Source organism: Giraffa tippelskirchi, chromosome 3, assembly GCF_054371585.1.
Source record: "Giraffa tippelskirchi isolate mGirTip1 chromosome 3, T2T-mGirTip1v1.2.pri, whole genome shotgun sequence".
Lineage (NCBI taxonomy): Eukaryota > Metazoa > Chordata > Mammalia > Artiodactyla > Giraffidae > Giraffa > Giraffa tippelskirchi.
In genome coordinates, this window is record NC_137277.1 from 13,226,993 (window position 1) to 13,247,732 (window position 20,740).

The window sequence follows — 20,740 nt, forward strand, 5'->3', positions numbered from 1 at the left end:
AGTTCTCTCATAGGCATTCTGATTTCACTGGGTTGGAATGTTACCCACAACATTACCAAAACTTAGAAATGTTGCCAATACAATGTCTCTTGAAAACATTAAGATTATAGATTCTAGATGTTTTTCTTCAAATACATAAAATAAGTACAGGAAACTTTAAAGGCTTCAACTACACTATCTTACACAAAATTACTCAAAACAGAATATTCAACTGTTGTTGACAAGGTTTCTTAAAACTGCGGTTTACGTAGCGAAGTCAGTGGGGATAATGCCACAAATATTGGCAAGCTGACTGAAGCTACTAATCCATTTAAGGAAAGGTAACTATGTTACAGCAATGTTCTGAAATTTATTTGCTTTAGACCTGAATATAGAAGTGGACTCTTGAGCACAGTAAGCTTACAAGTGACAACGGCACTTGGTCTACAAGGGAAAAAAATCAGCAAGATTATCCAGATTTATTTCACTCAAAACAGAAACAAACCCAAATTTCATACTCAGATAGAGTGTTATCCATGTTTATAACAAACTGGGGGGAAAAAAAGGAAATCTACTTATGCTTAGAAGCATAGCTGTCTCAACAAAGTCTCCAGTGAAAATCTTAAGTCACCTTTTTATTACAGGCAAGGGACAGTCAACTATTCCAACACAGCCACCTACTTCAGTCTTCTCTAGCAATCCAAACTTTACAACATTTCCACCCAAAGAGGATCTACTAGTCAACTCACCCGCCCTCTTTTCCAGCTACTCTTGTTTCCCTCTCTCATGAAGTCCAGATAAATGCAGATCTATCTTTAAGGAGATATACTGTACTTTCTTATCTTAAGAGCTGAATGCAGGGCCAGGAGGTAAAGCATGTATGTCTCTACCAGGTCCATGTAAAGTGCCACAAAGAGCTTATGGAGAATTTTCCTCAACCCAACAGATTTTGAAAATCCAGTAAGAATTTATCCCAAATATGTCAATACATTTAACTTAGTTGAAAGAAAATAAAACCCAAACCTGATAAAGGTTTCTTTTAGGAAGAGAATCAGGTTGTGACAGCATATCACGCTTGGAGACAACCTATAAAATACTCTGAAGCACTTTCTGATTAGTCCTTATTTTTTTTTTTATAAGGAAACCTCAAATGTCAAAATTGAAAACCAGGTACATTCTCTGCTGAAAGCTCAATCAAAAGCAACCATAAATTCCAGAGAACTTAACTAGGTCAACTAAACTTTTGCCCCACTTACTAGAAACAACAATCTGAAGTCAAGCCTCAGAAACTTACAAAACATCCTACATATGGTTTCAAAAGAAATCTAATTATTCACTGTGAAAGAAGAATGGGTAGTTTTACAAACTGGAAGTCTTCTAGTTTTCTCTTAATAAGATTTCAATGGGAAATTATCAGCTTTTACCCTACAGCAACACAACACCAAAAATACCTTTCATTTCTTCACTCGCAGGTATATATGGACCCCCCTACCTAAAATTAGTAAAAAGACAAACAGATTCTAGGCACCCATCAAACAAAGAAGTCCTGTCTTCCCATGATGGGAATTCACCAAGTCATTCTCCCTTGTGCAAACGTTTCTGAAAAATGACATTATGCATGATTCTACTCACAGGGGTATGTGGCGCTGCTCAGGGTCAGCTCTGGTCAGTTCTTCCTCTTCGATATCAGATTCTCCTCCTGAACTACTGTCTGTGATGTCTGAATCAAATGCTCGTTCACTGCACCTCAAGTTGGCTATACCACTGGCTGTAAATCTCTCCAATTCTTCTGAAATCGAATCACTTTTCAGGAAGTTGCTAAGTCCCTCTGAAGCAGCAGTCTCACTGGCAGCTTTTCTCAATGCAGCTTCGGCCTTTCGAGTCAGCATCAACTGGCTCCGGGGCCTCAAGGATTCCAAGTTTGGCAGCTTGCTTAAAGTTTTCTCTAAAAATCCACCCAGCTGATGCTGTATGTGCCTCTCCACCTGCTTGGCTTGCACAACCTGTAAGCGCTTCTGTAACCTGCGGGCCCGGCTCTCAATGTCAGCCTGCCGCCGCAGTAAAGCTGTTATCCTGGTGTCAGAATCTAAAGCACTGAAAAGGATGGAAGACACGGGAGACTTTTTACCCTCTAACTTGACACCCCCCACGTTAGAACTGGAATCTGTGTCAGGTGATAACCTACTGCTTCCTTGAAGTGCCGGCTGTTCCATGGAATTTACAGAAGATTTGTTTGCAGTGCTGTTATTGCTAAATGCAGTTGTATGTTCTACCTCAAGGCTTCTATGTGGAAGAGTGCAATTGGTCATGCCCCCTTTCAAGTCCCCAGATTCAGATGCCACCACTTCACCCCCATGAAAAGATGAAGTGAGAGCCCGTTTTCCCCCATTAAGGGGACTGGAATTGTCATGATCAGAATGTGTTGAACTTTTAGTCAATTTCTTCGACAACCCATTTACAGGTGCTTGTGGCAGAGCTGTCTGACCACTTGTATTCATGGTTCTAAGATTTTCTAAGGAAAACTCCAAAACTGGCTGTCTTCCCAACAGCTCAGCTCGGAGTTCATAGGACTGAGATAAGAGAGGGTGAGATTTGAGTACTGTCTGCTTGCTGAAGACACCTTGCAACTTCAGTGATTCCTTTGAGGGAACAGATGTTACATCGGAGCAGAGATAAGATGCCACCAGTGGTTGCAGCTTTCCCAAGTCTTCCTTGGTAGGATTATTTCGGAAGTCTAGACTGGGATCCTCTGCAGCAATGGCTTTTCTTTTGGTTCCGTTGGCAGCAATAAGGATGTTGGCGTTGCCGTTATTCTCGGCACTGCCAGGGGACAAAGTGGAGGATGGGGGAGCCAGTTTGAACCGGATATGGTGTGTTTCAGCTGCTGCGTCAGTGAGAGCGGGCGCCATCGCAGCCATTCAGCACAGAGAGACAGGAAGTCCAGCCTCTCCCGGTGCCGAGGCCAGCTCCACAGCCCCTTACCGCCTCCCCAGAGAACAGACTAGAAGAGAAAGAAGAAAAGCAAGTTAGAAATACAAACACATTAGAAAACAACACACATGTTTTTAATACAAACATCATGGAGGCTGTTAACCAAACTCTGTCTTCAGAAAGAAAACACTCAAACCAAAAGGGGAGGGTGTTGGGGCGGGGCCACAACTCTTCTACAAAAGAAAGAATTCCATCCTTCCTTTTAGTCACTTGTCATCATAAACTGAAAGTAGTCACAGACTGTTCAAGTCAAATCATCTGCATTTAAAAGAAAAATAGCTTTAAAACTTCTTGAAATGAGTGAATTTAAAGCAAATGTATCAAACTAAACACCAGGAATCAAACAGAAAAGAATTAGTAAGAACTCCTCACTCCCTACCCAAAGTCTCTATGCCAAATGTCTGTACATTTCTGGCCAAAGGATCCAATGTTTGTCAGCTTCCCACTTCTCTATAAGATAGATCGTACTAAAAGCTTTACTGTATCACATCTGTAATGCCAGTTTATTTCATCAATTTTCTTTTCTTTCCACTGTCCTCAGTATGGCCCACCTCTCAAAGTAATTGCCCAGTGTGTCTCTTTTCTTCACAACTTCTTGAAAGAATAGTTATAAATAGCTGCCTCTGCCCTCCTCACTCTTCTGTAATCTGCCTTCTACTCCTACTGCTCTGGCAAAGGTCACAAGCAATCTCATTATCAAATCCCATGCTCAAGTCTCAGTCCTCATTCTATCTGACTTCTCTGAAGCATTAGTGCTGACCACTCCACTTTTCTGGAAATTCTTCTTTCCCGATGTCCTTGACAGCAAGGTCCCTTCTGCCCTCTTCTCTCTCAACTCACTTCCTTGGCAACAATCTTGATAGCAGCGTGTAAGTCCTCTGGTAGCTCAGAAAAACACGTTCAGCTGCACTAAACAATATCCTCACCTCTATGTACCTCAAGCCCCCTGAAGCTCAAAACTGAATTTCTTTTTACTTCTCACCCAGTTCTATCATCTCAGGAAATTGCTTTCACGGAGCAACCCCAGCTAAAAACCTCAGCAGTGTACCTCTTCTTCACCCCATTTGATTTATCTGGTCTGAGAGTAAAAGGACATCTATGTAAAGAACTAAGCCAGCAGGTACTAAAATGTGGCCTACAAACTTCTTGAGAGCTCAAAGACCATTTCAGAGGTCCACAAGATCAAACTTTTCATAATAATATTAAACATTATTTGCCTTTTTCCACAGTGTTGACATTTGCGATAAGGATGCAAAGACAAGTCTGAGCAAAACTGCTGGTACCTTAGCAAAAATCAGAGCAGAGGTACCTAACTGTACTAATAGCCTGTGGTCACCGTATTCTTTACTCATTTAGTTAAAAAATAAAAAAAAATTTAAAAGGTTATTATAATGACCTTTGATACCCTTGATGAAATATGGAAATTATGAACTTTATTAAATCTCCACTCAAGTCTTCAGTGCATGTGTATACGTGTATCTAAATATTCTGTGCGATGAAAGGGAAAGTACACGTAAAGCACTTCTACTGCTTTAAGAAAACTGAGTTACAAGTTGAACTAGAAGCTTCTTCCATGTAACACTATTTTTACTTGGCAGAACAACTGACAAACTATGATTATACAGACTTGAATACTGAGCAGACATTTTCTTGCAAATGAACAAAGTAAACCTGTCACTTCACGGAAACCCAATATGAGGTTTGTTGCCAGTGGTAAAATTCAAGTTTTTACGCAAAAATAAGTATTTTGAAAATGTTTATCCATCACCATGAACTTGGAACATTTCCCCAATACGTAAAGTCATTTCTGATTAAACAGACTACTGCTGATATTAGTGAACGAGAAATGGATACCACATAATGAAATGTGTCAACCTTTGGAAGATCTGCCTAACTCTGTTAATGACCAAATGACCCATGCTCCTTAGAAACTAGTGCATGGGTAAAAGTAAGTGCAAGACAGACCAAATGGATTAATCTGACAGAGTATGAAAAGCTCACTGATACGGCTTTAGATTCCACAGTGCAGCTAACCTTTATGAAGTTTGGACAGTGTCAAAGGATATGTACACTTTAAAAGGCTACTAAATACTTGTCTCTTTTCCAAACTACACATTTGTATGAGGTCAGATTTTCTGCACATACTTTCAAAACAACATTATCACAACAGAATGAATGCAGGAGATATGAGAACCCAGCTGTTTTCTATTAAGCCAGACATTAGAAAGATTTGCAAAAATGTAAAATAATGCCATTACCACTTAATTTTTGTTGTTCTGATAATAAGTTCTTATCCATAATATGTAACAGGTTGATCATTTTTAAATGAATTACTAAATTTTTTTTCCTTTAATTTGTGGCCACACTGCCCAGCTTGTAGGATCACAGTCCCCCCACCAGGGATTGAACCCGTGCCCTAGGCAGTGAAAGCAGAGTCCTAATCACTGGATCGCCAGGAAGTCCCAGTAAATAATTATTCTTTAAATTTCTCGAAGTTTCTAATCAAGTACTGATAATAACCCACCAAAGTTCTTTGTGGTTTTCGACATTTTTAAAAGTGAAAAGGGGCCTTGAGAACAAAAAGTTTGTGCATCACTGAACTAAAAGCAACCTCCTCCTCCCTCAAAAAAATGAGGACAACTACCAGTTTGGTCAAACATTTTATCTTTAGATAAAAATCAAAACAGGATGGTAAGCCGTGTAGTACTACACTGACTCTTTACAGTATGACAACTCAAATCATTAATATCAAAATATTTAAGTAAATGACAGAATAGTGTTAGTCATTCAGTCGTGTCCAACTCTTTGATATTCATGGACTGTAGCCCACCAGGCCCCTCTATCCATGGGATTCTCCAGGCAAGAATACTGAAGTGGATTGCCATTCCCTTCTCTAGGGGATCTTCCCAAACCAGGGATCGAACCTCAGTCTCCTGTACTGCAGGCAGATTCTTCACTGTCTGAGCTACCAATACACTTACAGGTCAAACATGTCTACCGCTCTATGTAATTGCCAAAATATTCTCAATCTAAGCTTACAATGCCTTTAACAAACATCCTATATTCATTAAACTAGACCTTCTGAGGATTAGAGTTTTACCCGTATGGACTTGCTGGCATACAGCATTCTGTGTAACTAACTGTTCTATGTCCACTTTTCCTAATTTTGATTTTAAATTTAAAAAATAGCTGTATTATTACATTGGTTCAATTGACAGATGAACCAACATAATAAGCTCTTTATTCAAAATATCTTGTCAATTTTATAATGGGAAAAGCATTTTCTACCATAAACAAAAACCACTATCTGATCTTTCCAATCAACTCAACATCCTCTTTCGCGAACTGATAACAATATACAGTTGGTACTAGCCATGCAAATGGCAACCCACTCCAATACTCTTGCCTGGAGAATCCCATGGACACAGGAGCTGGTAGGCTACAGTCCATAAGGGTGCAAAGAGTTGGACATGACTGAAGCAACTTAGCAATATCTGTGCAAGGAGGCACATTATCACTGTCAGATGATTAATACAATGAGTGAGAGGAGTAGATGGAGCCTACTGCCCAAAAACACTACAGTCTGTCTCAGCAATGGCAGGAAGCAGCCTCCCTCTGGGACCCGAGCAAGGACACAGACGTTACACAGCTTCCACAAAACGTATGGAAAACCCATACTCACCCAGCACACATAAAAAGTGGGTTGTAATTAACATCACACCACAGAAGGTACTTGTGCAATCAACATTCCCAAGTTATTTCAGAACTATTTAGTTCTTTAAAATTTGCAACTTAAATAAAAATCTGCTGACTCAAATTCCACCTCTTTCAAGATTTTTCTGACCCTCTGAAAGCACATCTGAGAACTTGACATTAATCATATACGCCTCAAAGGCAAATGTATTTTGCTCACTTCCTCCTCGGTCTCAAAATCCCCATGGAGTGCAATGAAAAGAGTAGTTACTAAACAATTTGTCTCAATAAACAGGGAAGGGGAAAAGTGACATCTTCAGAAGAAACTCCATTCCTAACTCCTAAATCTTTATCTTTCTATATCAAAACTGCTAAAAATATGTATATATACTGGACTCTACACCCGCCTCCCTTCATTGACTTGAAATGCTGTGCCGAAATGCACTATCACTCCCCACCCCACCCCCACCCACACCCCCATTCACAGGTAACAGGAGCAGGCCCAGGCTCACATCTGGCTCCACCCATATTTAAATCATTTAACTATTTTGTTCCCTCAACTTCTTCATCTGCAAATAACAGAGCTGACCTCAGAAGGCTGCAGAAATGATTACATAAAATACTTTCAATTACTTAACCGAGTGCCTGACACAAGAGCCCATTATTTGCACTATTATAACAACCTATGGAGAAAATGCAAATATTACAAAACAAAAAACTGTGAAGTAGAAAAAAAGGTGTTAAAAAATAAAAATATACACTATGACCTCATTTCAGTTTTAAAAAGTAGGTGATAAGATTCTTTTGTTTTTTTATTTTCTGGCTTATGTAATGTCTCCACCATAAACACAAATTGCTTGTATAATACAAGGGAAGAAGGCAAAAGTAATGTAAATTCTTAAAGAGTCAAAAAATGTGAATAAGGCAAAATATCACAAAAATGTTCTTAAATTTAACATAATGAGCAAAATGTTGATTGGAACAATTCCCATCCCACTTAAATCCCAAAAACGTTGTAGTGACTCAACAATTTAGAGCAGAGAGAAACTGTCAAATTTAAGGAGTGTTACAAAAACAGCACAACAGCTTTTGATAAATTACCCTTCTCCAAAGAATACAAAGCATTAAAAGCTGTAAGTAACTTATTAATCCTCATTACAAGCTAAGTGGTAGGTTTCTGGCTGCGATTTTAATTTCCAATTCACTGGTGTGGACAGATAGTAAAGTTACATTGTACATTCAGAATAAAGAAACCTAAAATATTCCAACTTTTAGTTCATCCAATAAACCACAATCTGACCAAAAAAAAAAAAGATGGACCTAATGCACCTGCAGCCACCAACATAAGTTATGATTCAGCACTAAGCTTAAGAGACAAAAGAAGGGCTATCTTATCAAGGTCCTTTAAAAGGCTATGAAAATTTGAGCTAGCTAATAACAGTTCCATTCCAGTCCCAAGGAAGCATTTTGGGGACTGGAATATGTCAAATGGGTTCAGCAGGCAAACACAGGAAAAACTTCTCTGATGAGATTCACAATGCACTTCATTATACTGACTGCTGCTCAAATATTCACACCTGTAACAAATAAACATCTTTTCCCAAATTGTGCAGAATACTGTTCTGAGGAATATAAGTTAAAGTTCAAATACACGACCTCTAAGGCCACTTCCTGTATATATGATTTTCTTATTATAAACAGCAATAGAGATTCAAGAACAAACTTCCACCTCACACAAGTAACACTTTGGAAGCCAGAGTATACCCCTAGGACAGTTTCTCAATCTCAGCACTACTGACTTGTGCCCAGTAATTTCTTGCTGTGGGGAATGGGGTCTCTCCTGTGCCTTTGCAGGTGGTCTAGCAGCATCCCTGGCCTAGATGCCAGCTGCACCCTCCTAGAAATTATGACAACCAAAAATGCCCCCAGACACGCCAAATGTCCCCAAGGGGGCAAAATCACACCCCCCAATTGAGAGCCACTCTCTAGAGATAGATTCTGTATCTACAGATGTATACACATACATATATATTTCTAAACATAAATTCCCAGAAAGCATACATATCTGGCTGCTTCAAATAGTGCAAGTCACAAACTAACTCCACACCTACAAACGAAAGCCACACCTTACTCCCTTGTAAATTCCCAAGACAGGACTCCGGTTACACAAGAATAAATTGGCAGCATCCACCTTGCAAAAATGTTGATTAGCTGCCAAGGCCCAAAGGGAAGGGTCTGGGCATTTGGGTGGCCAACAACCACACTTATACTGAAAACAGAAGCAAAAATGAGAAGGGGAAGAAAAACCTGCCCATAACGTGGCTTCTACTAACCTCGTTCCACCATTACCTCATTACTCTGTACAAAGGGATAAAAGACAGGAAGGATAGTTAGAGAAGGGTGTGTGAAGTTATCAAAATTTAAGCTGAAACTTGAAAATTAGCTAAAATTTCATTATGTAAAAGGCTGAGGCAAAGAAGGTAATGGGGCATTCCAGTGAGAGGAAAAGGTATGGGAAAAGCAGACATGCTGGAGGTTAGAAGAAATGATCAACTTGTTTGAATTATAAAGCATATTTTAGCAAGAGGAAACACTATAGGAAAAGGTGAAAAGGCAGTCTGAAGCCAGATCATTAATGGACAACCTTCAAAAGCCAGTTTTTACTTAGACTTAAAGGCAGCAGAAAGTCATTAAAGGTTTTTCATATGTGGAGTGACACATGAGAACTGTGCTTCAGAGACCAGTTGTATAGGATGGATTAAAAGAAGTAAAAAGTCAAAGGCCAGTGAAGAAGCTATTGCAATAATCTAGACAGGATACAACAAGAACTTACAACTAAGGCGGTCACCACAGCAGAATTGTCAAAGTCTCCTCCAGGCTTCGGAAGCGCCTGAAGTCTGCAGAAGAGCCAAGTAAGTGACACGAATAGGAAAGCTCTTAAGAAAATAGAAGGCTGTCATTTCCTTCATAATTTCAGCTTCTTTAAAATAAAATCCTCCCATTTATTTCTCATAAAGCTGTTCAGGTTCAGAGGGAGGGGGAACCATTTAGGTTTGGTATCCTCTCCATTCCTAACAGTACCAATCCAAACTCAGCCCGGGTGCATCAGCTCACACCTAAATGATCTTAACAACTTCCTGACTGAAGTCTCAGTCCTCTAATCCAGCAGTCCCCAACCTATTGGTCAACAAGAACTGATTTTGAGGAAGACAATTTTTCCACGGACCAGGCGTGGGGGCAGGGGATGGCTTCAATATGATTCAAACACATTACACTTACTGCGCACTTTTATTTGTGATCTAAGGCTGCCACTGATCTGGCAGGAGCACAGCCCGGAGGTAGGGGCTCCCTCGTCTAATCCATTCCGTACCTTTTTATCACTTCACTTCTCTACTCCGGAATAGCTCCTAGTACATTTCTCACGAGTCCAAATTCTCCAAGGTGAAATTTAACATCGAAACAAGTGCATCAATTGGCATGGACCTAGAAACCGCCCCCGATTCAACTCATCATTTTTGCCTATGCTGTTGCCTCTAACTGAAGGCCCTTTTACCCTTTAAGCCCCAAACTTAATACGTCAATACATAACATCTCCACAAAAACTTTTCCAGACTATTCAGACTCACAGAACTTCTTCTTGCTTAAATTGTACAAGTGCACTTAAAGTCACCACTCAATTAAAATTATCTGAATGTTCCCCTAGCTGTCAACTTGTTAACTCTATTTCAAGACTGGCAAAGTCCCTTAATATCTTTCTTTGCATGCACATCAACGTTACTGAGATAGAGTACCTGGGACATAGTAAGCACTGTGAGCACTTACTGACAGGCTTACAGTAGTCAAAGAAGACCCAGAGCTGGGCTTTTCAAGCATAAGATTCTGGTAAGCAGAGAAAGATGAGGAAAAACCAATCAAGAAACTGACACAATTGAAATAATAGGGTAGGATCTGGGAGATGGTCCACAGAACAACTTGAATGAACCAGGTGGTTGGTACATGCACAGCTTCTTGAGAAAGAGAGGGAAAAAGCAGCTTTGCGATCAAGTACCAAAAGTTACATTACGGAACACATTGGAAAGTTTTTCTTTTACAAATGTAGATTTGTTACAGAATACAAGAGGGAGTGGGAGGCAAATTTTTTTTCATAAAACAAAGAAATAAGGTGGACCTCACCATCCCAGTTCCTAGCACTTTTCGATGCCAACAGGGCAGGGTTTCTTAAGTTTTATTATTACTCAGGGAATCACAGCTCTGGCTGGAGAATAGATTGTTATTATGACTGCTGTTCACTAACATTAACTGACCTTTTACGGTGTCAGTCACTGTGCTAAGTGTTTTACATATGCATCCTCATTTAATTATCACAGTAACAGTATAAGATGAGTATGTGCTCAGACGTAGCATGCCCAAGACCACACCACTACTAAGCAGCTACGGAAGCAGGATTCCAATCGAAATCTGTAAGTGAAAAGTGAAGGTCACTCAGCTGTGTCTGACTCTTTGCAACCCCATGACTATACATACAGTTCATGGAATTCTCTAGACCAGAATACTGGGAGGGTAGCCGTTCCCTTCTCCAGGGGATCTTCCCAACACAGGGATCAAACCCAGGTCTCTCGCACTGCAGGTGGATTCTTTACCAGCTCAGTCACCAGGGAAGCCCAAGAATACCCGAGTGGGTAGCCTATCCCTTCTCCAGCGGATCTTCCCCACCCAAGAATCAAACATCTCCTGCACTACAGACAGATTCTTTACCCTCTGAGCTACCAGGGAAGACCCATGCTTTTTTAGTTTCTTTTTTATTGAAGTATAGTTGAATTACAATGTTGCATTGGTTTAGTTGCTAAGTCATGTCCTCCTCTTAACAACCCCACGAACTGTAGCCTGCCAGGCTCCTCTGTCCATGGGATTCTCCAGGCAAGAATACTGCAGTGGATTGCCATGCCCTCCTCCAGGGGATATTCCCGACGCAGGAATTGAACTCAGGTCTCCTGCATTACAGGCAGAGTCTTTACCGACTGAGCCACCAGGGAAGCCCCGTGTATTATCACTATACATAAGGCTAACTTTAAACTGGAAGGGACTTAACTGCTAGACACAAGGATTTTAAATTTTAGTCTTTAGAGGAAAGTCAATGAGAAATCCAAAAAACATTTTATTAAAATGCCTACAGCATTCAAAGCTCCACACCAAGTGTCTATGAGGATGACATGAACCAGTAAAGACACTCACTGTGATCAGGGAATCCTAGGGGGACCCTCACACAGTTGTGAGAGCTGGACCGTAAAGAAGGCAGAGCACCAAATAATTGATGCCTTCAAAATGTGATGCTGGAGGAGACTCCTGAGAGTCCCTTGGACTACAAGAAGATCAAACCAGTCAATCTTAAGGGAAACCAACCCTGAATACTCATTGGAAGGACTGATGCTGAAGCTCCAGTATTATGGTCACCTGAAGTGAACAGCCAACTCATTAGAAAAGTCCCTGATGCTGGGAAAGATTGAGGGCAGAGGATGAGATGGCTGGACAGCATCACTGATGCAATGGACATGAACAAGTGGCAAACTTCAGGAGATGGTGAAGGACAGGGAGGCCTGGCATGCTGTAGTCCATGGGGTCACAAAGAGTCAGACACGACTGGAGGACTGAACAACAACATACAGGCTGAGAGTGGGTGCGGGGGTCACAGAAGGCTTCCCAGGGGGGAAAACATCTTAACTTGAAACCTGAAAGGATAGGAAGGGTCCTGCATTGGGCTTCCCTGGTGGCTCAGACGGTAAAGAATCTACCTGCAATGCCAGAGACCTGGGTGCAATCCCTGGGTCAGAAAAATCCCCTGGAGAAGGGAACGGCTACCCACTCCAGTATTCTTGCCTGGAGAATTCCATGGACAGAGGAGTCTGGAGGGCTACAGTCCATGGGTTGCAAAGAGTCGGACACCACTGAGTGGCTAACACTTCCACTTTTAGCATCTCCCATACAGCTACTTCCAACACCTCTGCCCCCAATACCAAGTTCAAAACCTTCCGGCCCTTCAACATTCCCTATGTGAATGAATCCTGATCCCAATCTCTGGTTTACAATCTACTATAGATATCTAACTTAAACATACACTAATATCAGACAGGAATAACAGACTACAGTATACTCTAATGCTGGAGACACTAAGAACCATAGCAGTGTCATCAATGCCAAAGACAAGACAGAAATGAGGTGTGAAGGTAAACCTAGATGACAAAGCACTGTTTTGCCTGAAGGGATCAGGGGAGGCTTCCAGAAAGAGATGATATTCTGACTAAACACCAAGGTTAAACAGGGAGGGTTCAATAGACAGAATGATAGCCAGTCACTCCATCCTTAATACCACTGCCTTAGTTCAGAATCTCTTAGGCCTTACCCTAACCCAGAACAGCAATAATCTCCCAACTGTTCCTTCTTCCTGTCTCAGCAAGCCTTCAACCTAGTGTCCACTACCAAAATGATTACTAGAAGAGGAGAAAAGAGGGGAAAAAAAGAGAGGGAACATAAATTCAACCATGCTGTGCTCCTGCTTAAAATCTTTCCATGAGGCTATGGTAAGGATGAACCCAAACTCCCACACAGCATTTATCTGCTCCCTTTTACACTAAGCCTCATTTTCCACCTGTCCCCAGTCTAGCCACTGCAATCTTATTTATTTACACTTCCAGGTTCTTCCATGCCCTTGCACCTTTGCTTCTCAAATTTTAGCTCAAGATCACATGCTCTTTAAAGTATTTCCCACTCATTCCAGGTAGAGTTAAGGGTCTCTTCCTCTCTAGGATCTAATAAGCAGTCGCATGACATCCTGGTCATAATGTAAAATAAACACCCAATTTTGTCACCCCCACTGACTGTATATTTCTTAAAAGGAAACTTATGGCTTGTTTCCTTTTCCTTGAATCCGCCTGCCATGCAGGAGACCCTGATTTGATTCCTGAGTTGGGAAGATGTGCTGGAGAAGGGATAGGCTACCCACTCCAGTCTTCTTGGGCTTCCAGTGTGGCTCAGCTGGTAAAGAATCCGCCTGCAACGCAGGAGACCTGGGTTTGATCCCTGGGTTGGGAAGATCCCCTGGAGAGGAGAAAGGCTACCCACTCCAGTAATTCCATGGACTACATAAGTCCATGGGGTCACAAAGAGTCAGACATGACTGAGCAATTTTAACTTAATGGCTTGTTTTATTTCTAACCCTTACAGGTAGCACTATGCCTGACAGACAGTGGACCAATATATATGTTAGTTAACCTGCGTATTCTACAGTGAATGCATCAGATGGAGATCCATTATGAACTTAATGGGGATGTCTGATAATAAACTGAAAATCTAACGGGAAGCAGGAACCAACTGAATCTAGGACAGACTTTGTCTACCTCAAGTTCTGGTCATTTACATTGCCAAGCACATGCACTCAGACTGACAAACTTTTAAAGTATACTTTTAAACTATTAAATTTGGCTATGTAAGCCTTTTGAAGGCATTATCAAAATTTTAAATGCAACTACTCAAACTTTTACCCAGTAACTGCACTTCTAGGAACCTATTCAACAGAAATATTCTCAGATACCTAAGAATATATGCACAATTCTTTTACTGAAGAATTGTAATACAAAAAAAAAAAGAGCAAACTTAAGATACCATAGAATATTATGAAGCTATTAAAAAAAACTTTGTTGACGTGAAAAATCTCTAATATATAACTAAGTGGGGAAAAAAAAAAGACCAAGCTACAAAACAGGTAAGATCACATTTGTGTTTACTTATCACTGAATTCATTTCCTATCAGTCTACCTCACAAAAGGCAAAGAAGGAAAAATGGACTTTTATCTCATCTCTAACAACTCTAATAATACAAGTGTTTCTGAACAAAACTAAAATCGAAGATTTCTCGAAGGGTCCAAGCAATTCAAAAGCAAATATGTTCTTCTTAGGGTGTTGGGGTGAGGCGAAGGTCCCTGACCCAACTCCAGAGATCTCACTGAAATCGACCCTATCCCTTCAGAATACTGAATTAAAGATTAACTGAAACACACACACACACACACAAACCCTGAAAAACAGCAATCCAGTATCTTTTGAAATATGGTAAGCTCTTCAAACATCCTCAGTGCTCCATGGTAACATATGAACAGTTTAATGAAACTTTCCTGACAGTTCAACTTATCAGACCAGTATTTCTACAAAGCCTCTATGCTACCAAAAAGCAGAAGCTGAACTAATTAGCTTTTCACCTCTAACCCTTCATACCCTCCAGTGGAGGTGCTAATAAGCAGTCACAAAGGCCAAATAGCAAATGAAAGCCTAGATATCAGTTTTTAGCAATTTTTCATTTAATACTCTAACAACAAAATTGTGATTCATCTTTTTTATTCCTGAACACTTCCCCTCCAACTGAATTTAACCAGATCTGACCTTAAGCTGCTCCCTTTTTACAGAGAAATTAAAAGGTGAGGGACTCCATTAAGTTTGATGCCACTTAAGCAACTTTTTCCAAACAAGGGCAGAATCTGCTGTACTTAAAATTCAGAGTGAGATCTCATTTGGGATTCCTGGTTCAAGTAACAAGAACCAGAGTTTTTGATAACATTTAGATAAAACTGCGCTGAATTTACCTCTGCCTTATACTTCCCTCACTCTTAAAAGCTTGGGGAGAAATTGTAATTTTTAAAAAGTTAGAACTAGAAGGGGGAAAAAAAGGCAAGTTTACAACAGTCAACAACAATAGAACACAAAGTGAAGTAATTCCGTGGGGGCTACGGCCTTCCAATGTTAAAATTGTATAGAGCTAGCTGAAAAGCTTAGACAAGCAAGCCTTGCAGAAGGTAACTAACATGTATTAAGCAGCTGTCAGTTCCCAGACACCACTACCCATGGGAGACAAGAATCTAAAAGGTGTCTACCTTGAAGGGCTTCTTGATGTAATGTTTTAAAATATTCATATACAATCTTTAAGTTTCTCTTTCAGACTACTCAAATTTGTTTCTTATCCATAAACATGAATTGCACTATCTCCTTTGAAATCAGTTTCCTCACACCCTCCATTTTTGCTTTACCTTTATTTGATGAAAGACAACAAAAGCTTACCACACAAACCAAAAAAACACATCTATCTCAGTCTTTCTGGAATCCAGGCTTTTTGATAGATCAAACCTGTCGGCTCATTTTCTCCTATACATTTTACCCTACGTCCTAAAAGACTGGCAACGCACCATAAGGTAGGAACAAATGATACCTAAACCCACCGCGCCCCTCCCCCGTCCACACACTCACCCTTCCCTGTGACCCCCACTGCTCTCCACAAGATGCAAGTGACCCCCAAGGACACCCCTCTCTCTTCTCCGGCCTTCAAGTGTCGGTGACCTCCACCACAGTGGAATGTTTGTCTTTTACATTCATATTGTCTGTTTCAACCATTACTAAGTTTTGATCTCACATTTCAAGGAATGGGAAGTACTGATAACTCTCGCTTTGTGTCATGAATTACTACATTTTGGCATGAATATTTCTACGCAACTTTTACTATGCCCAGAGGCTAATATGCAATTTATTATGATGGGAACTACAATTTAAACACACATCTTTAGAAGCAACATGAAGCCTCAAAACCAGTCTTAATATAGACTTCCAAGAAATAGTTAAAAGTCTTATTTTAGGAAAAGGACATGATCCCAGTGCTCTTTGCACACAGTAAGAAGGCCAGGTGTCTGGGCCGTTTTATTTGAGACACCTGCACCTGTACTTTTTCATAAAGTGATCAATTAAAAGGGCCCTAAGGTAAAACATGCTTCCGGACACCTAGAACAACCTAACCAAAAGGCAGAAACTTACTTAAAATAGAACAAGCCGCCAAAGAAAAGGTGCTTTAAAACCAAAAAAACCACTCAATAGTAAGATATGCTCTGGGCCAATCAACTGAAGATGAACCACATACTCAGTCTGCACTAGTCCTTCCTTTCCAAATTCAAGGCAATGGAAAGACGTTGGAGGTCAAAAAAAGAAAAAAAAATCAATTATTTAAAAAAAAAAAAAAAAATTCCTCTCTCTCCAGGAAGGAAATCACCTAATTTCTGTATCTAATGACTTCACCAAGAAGAAAAATAATAACTCCTACTGAACTCCCCTCTCAAGGAAGCTGACAAATACAAAGAATAAGCATTACTCTTTAAACACACGATCTTCAATGATTATTTAGAAAATGCAATATGAATTAGTATGTTTCTTCACAGAATTAAAAAAATTGCTTTCCTAGTACTACAACAAGGTAACTAAGCTTTCCTCAGAAAAGTTCCTCTAACTAGAACCACTGGATACTAAAATAACTTCTCAAATCAGCATCATCAACCAAAAGGGCCCCATGTTTACAGATTACATGAGTTAGTTTGTATCAAACAGAACAAATCTATCAGCTGTTATTCACTTTAAAATACAATTAAAATCTGTGGTCAAACTAATAAAATCCAGAGAAAGTACAGACACTGGCTACAGTGTAGCATGACTAGAAATGGAAGGGTACTGGCAGTGTTTGAAGAAGAAAAAAAGAGAGTTGTTTTCCTTTCTTCTCACCTTCATAAAAGTCCAAAAGTGAACTAAGGTATACTCATGTTCTAGCTTCCAGAATTTTCCTCAACAGGATAATGATAAGTCATCCAACAATGAAACTGTGCTCTGCAGGTTTAACCATAGAAACAACATGTATAGGCAGGAAGAAAATCATACAAAGATTGAACATCTCACCTGCTGTAAAGCACAAAACTCAAATGCTAAAACTCTGAATGCTAAAACTTTCAGGAAAGATGCAGGGAACACTTCTAAATACTTCACTTAAATGGACTCACAAAGGTGAAAGGGCCAAAAACCCCACCATACCTCAAGACTCTCTCAATACTTTAACTGATCACTCTTTTACCTGTCCACAGACATAAATTAAAAATACTTCTTAAATATATATTTAAATACAGCAGTCGTCAGAGACCATTCATTTTCACCATAATATAGGCAGTAAGACTCTTTGTCACATCTGTTTCCCTCCAAGTGGTGCACGCTTGAAAATTAAAAAATGAACCACCTCAAGTCATGAGATCGCTAACAAATATATCAAATATGCTAACGGTCAAAGGAATTGCAGACTTTGTTGGATAAACCTAAAGGAAATCGAAATCAGAATTCCATGACTGAGGACAGTTATCTCACATTTATAATACATTTTTTAAATTCCCAAGGGATGAGCATTTTTACCTTGCCTTATTTTTAGGACTACACATCACACTGCACGTATCACATGACATGATGCAACTGTTAGCAAAGAAAATGGCCCAAAACCATAAAAAAATATACATGGTAGAGGAAACCGATCAATGTACACTTAAGAACCACTACATTTCATATTTAGTTTTTGAAATGTTTTTAAACTCACGACAGATCTTTTTTTCTAATTGAGAAAGTGGTTAGTAACCTCCGTAGAAACAACAGAGAATGTATTTGGCATTTTATACAATAGGAATTTACCCAACTAATAGGAAAACTGACATGAAGAAACAGATAACAGAACAACATTCTTCTAAATCTATAGGATTAACACTAAAAATACTCGGGATCAAAAACGCAACAGAAATGTAATGAAATATCTTTAGTTAGAAAACAAATTACTCAAAAGTGTTCACTATGGTTATAAGAAAAGAAAAATAGCTTTAAATGACAAGCCTGCAGACAATTGAAAATTTCTAAATTGTCAGATAGTACACTGGAAAAGGAACCAAGTATAGCCTATAGAAGGGGGGAGGGGAAAACACACCCACTTAAACCCTTGTAAATAGTGGTTACTTTGAACGACCCAAAAAGCAGGGAAAATACTACAGGCTATTCTTAGCGATGGAAAACATATTCCAATGTTCTACTTTTCATACTTGAAAGTGCTTTAGAAAAGAAGTTCAGTAACAATGTATAACTATATCATGATTATGCAAGGCAAAGATTATGTAATTTTATCGTTTATTTTAAATGTTATCCGACGGTAAAACTTAAAAAACTAAAACGTTTTGATCTTTCTAATGGGGAGGGGGCAAGTTCTTCTGGGCTACAATTTAAAAATATAAACACACACCCCAAAACAAACAAAAAAACACAATGATTGCTAGCCACGTGACAAAGGAGATGGCAACACCAGGATTGTGAATGGAGGTGAGGAAGGCAAGGCAGGACTAGGAAGGTTTCTCGGAACTTTGAGGACCTCAGGATTTGAGTCTCCCGACCCTTAAGGAAACCAAACTCTAGCCCGACTAGTTGTGTTGTTAACGCTCTCAAGTAGTTTATTAATAGGTCACGAAAACTGCTCCAGTGACCTCCAGAATAAAGGGGGGAAAAACCCGAGGAGGAGGAAAGAGAGCAATTTAAAGTGGCGCCATCATGTCACCCCTTCTCCCCTGAGGCAATCAATAAGCAATAGTTAAGTAACGTGTTTCTCCAAAAAACCACACTGGAATCCCGACAACGGAAAACAATAGAATTTTTAAGTAAAATATGCGGGTAGGGCTGGTTATCCTGTGGAAAACAATCAAACTATTTGCTGAGAATCAAAAGACCGTCAGCCGGAAAACAGGCCCCCCATACTCACTTAAAAGCAAGTAACTGTCTCTTCCTCTTTAGTTAAAAAAAAAAAAAAAAACACGTCCGCCTGAAGGAGTCTACATCGGAAAACGTAAGTGACCTCAATTTACAGGCAACAAAATAACAAATAAATGAAACAAATAACCATCTCACTAAACAATCAGAGTTGTGATACACACCGTGAAACGCGCAAGATGTGTGTTTCGAACCGAGAAAGGCCTTTTGCAGTCAAGAGAAGTTCAAGGCGAGAGCGAGAGTTTGTTTGGGGTTTTTTGGTGTTTTTTTTTTTTTAACTGGAATAAATCGTGTTCTTAAGGCCGCATTTTTAAATAGAACGCCAAAGGAAAAGCTGGCGAACGAGGCGGCAGCTGGTGGGGAAGGGCCCCCGCACACCCCCGCCCTTGGGGCGACTCCCAGCCCCGGACCCGCAGCGGGGAAGCCCGGAGAGGCCATTTAAAGTTCCGGGGATTTTTCCTGCCCTGCCCTGCCTTTCCAGTTACAACTAACAAAGAGAGGGAGAAATGGGAGCCACAGGGAGAGCGAGGAGAAGGAGAAAGGGCAGCGGGAGGAGGAGGAGGAGAGGAGCAGCAGCACCAGCACCTACCACGTGATGGAAGAGCGTTGCCCGGGCGGATTCAGCCCCACAAAATGGGCGCAGTTTGCAAACAGCCCCCGGCCTGGGCGCCGAGGGCCGGCGGCGGGCGGGGGCGCGCAGCGGCGGCTCCGGCCCGGGCCCGCCGCTCTCCTCCACCCCGGCGCCCGGAGCCGCCCTGACTTTCCGGGCGGGGGGGGGCGAGGCGGAGGGGGAGGGGAAGGCGGCGGCGGCGGGGAGCGGCCGCTTTTTCTTCTCTTTCGGGCCCTTTCTCCGGCCTTCCTCGGCTCCGGCGGGGCCTGGGCACGGCCGGGGACCACAGCCCGGCCGGGAGGACGGGCGGGCGGGGGCAAAGGGTGAAGCCGCCCCCCCGCCCCGCACAAACAAGCGCCGCCGTCTGCAGCCCGAGCCCGCACCCCGGCCGCCGCCCCCGGACGCCTCTTCCCGGCCGGGGAGCGCGCTCCGGCCGCCCCCCGCACCGCCGCGGCGAGACGAGTTGGCTTCGCTACGGTGCTCGGGTCTCCCGCCGGCTCGGCGAGCGGTGGTGGCGGTGGCGGCGGCACTGGGAAAATGGCGGCCGAGCTTCTTTTCCCTCCCCCCCTTTAATCTGAAGCGGAGGGAGAATGGAGCGAGCGAGCGGGCGAGCGCCGGGGACACGGGGAGGAGGGACAGCAGCGCCTCCGCCGGCTGCGGCTGCGGCGGCGAAGGCCCGCTCCGCCCCGGCGGGCCGCCAGGGGGCGCCCGCCGCGCCGCCCCCGCGAGCCGCCAGGAGGCGCGGCCGCCGCCGCCTCAGTCATGGCTCCTCGCCGCGGACGCTGTTTCTGCGCCTCCAGCTGCGGAGGCCGCGGCGCCGGGACCCCGCCG

At 41.7% G+C, this 20,740-nt stretch overlaps 1 protein-coding gene across 10 annotated transcripts in view; it reads right to left on the minus strand.

The window, feature by feature from the left end:
* Window positions 1–20,740, minus strand: part of KANSL1 (KAT8 regulatory NSL complex subunit 1) — a 178,136-nt gene that overhangs the window by 130,776 nt on the left and 26,620 nt on the right. For 8 of the 10 annotated variants that reach the window (XM_081576459.1, XM_081576452.1, XM_081576460.1 and 5 more), the window contains one exon: window positions 1,612–2,980. In XM_081576459.1, coding sequence (XP_081432585.1) covers window positions 1,612–2,897 — 1,286 coding nt within the window. In that variant the 5' untranslated portion in view covers window positions 2,898–2,980. Of the gene's footprint in view, window positions 1–1,611; window positions 2,981–19,888; window positions 20,486–20,740 lie in introns of those variants that run through there. The other 2 variants (XM_081576461.1, XM_081576456.1) reach the window with 1 other exon arrangement.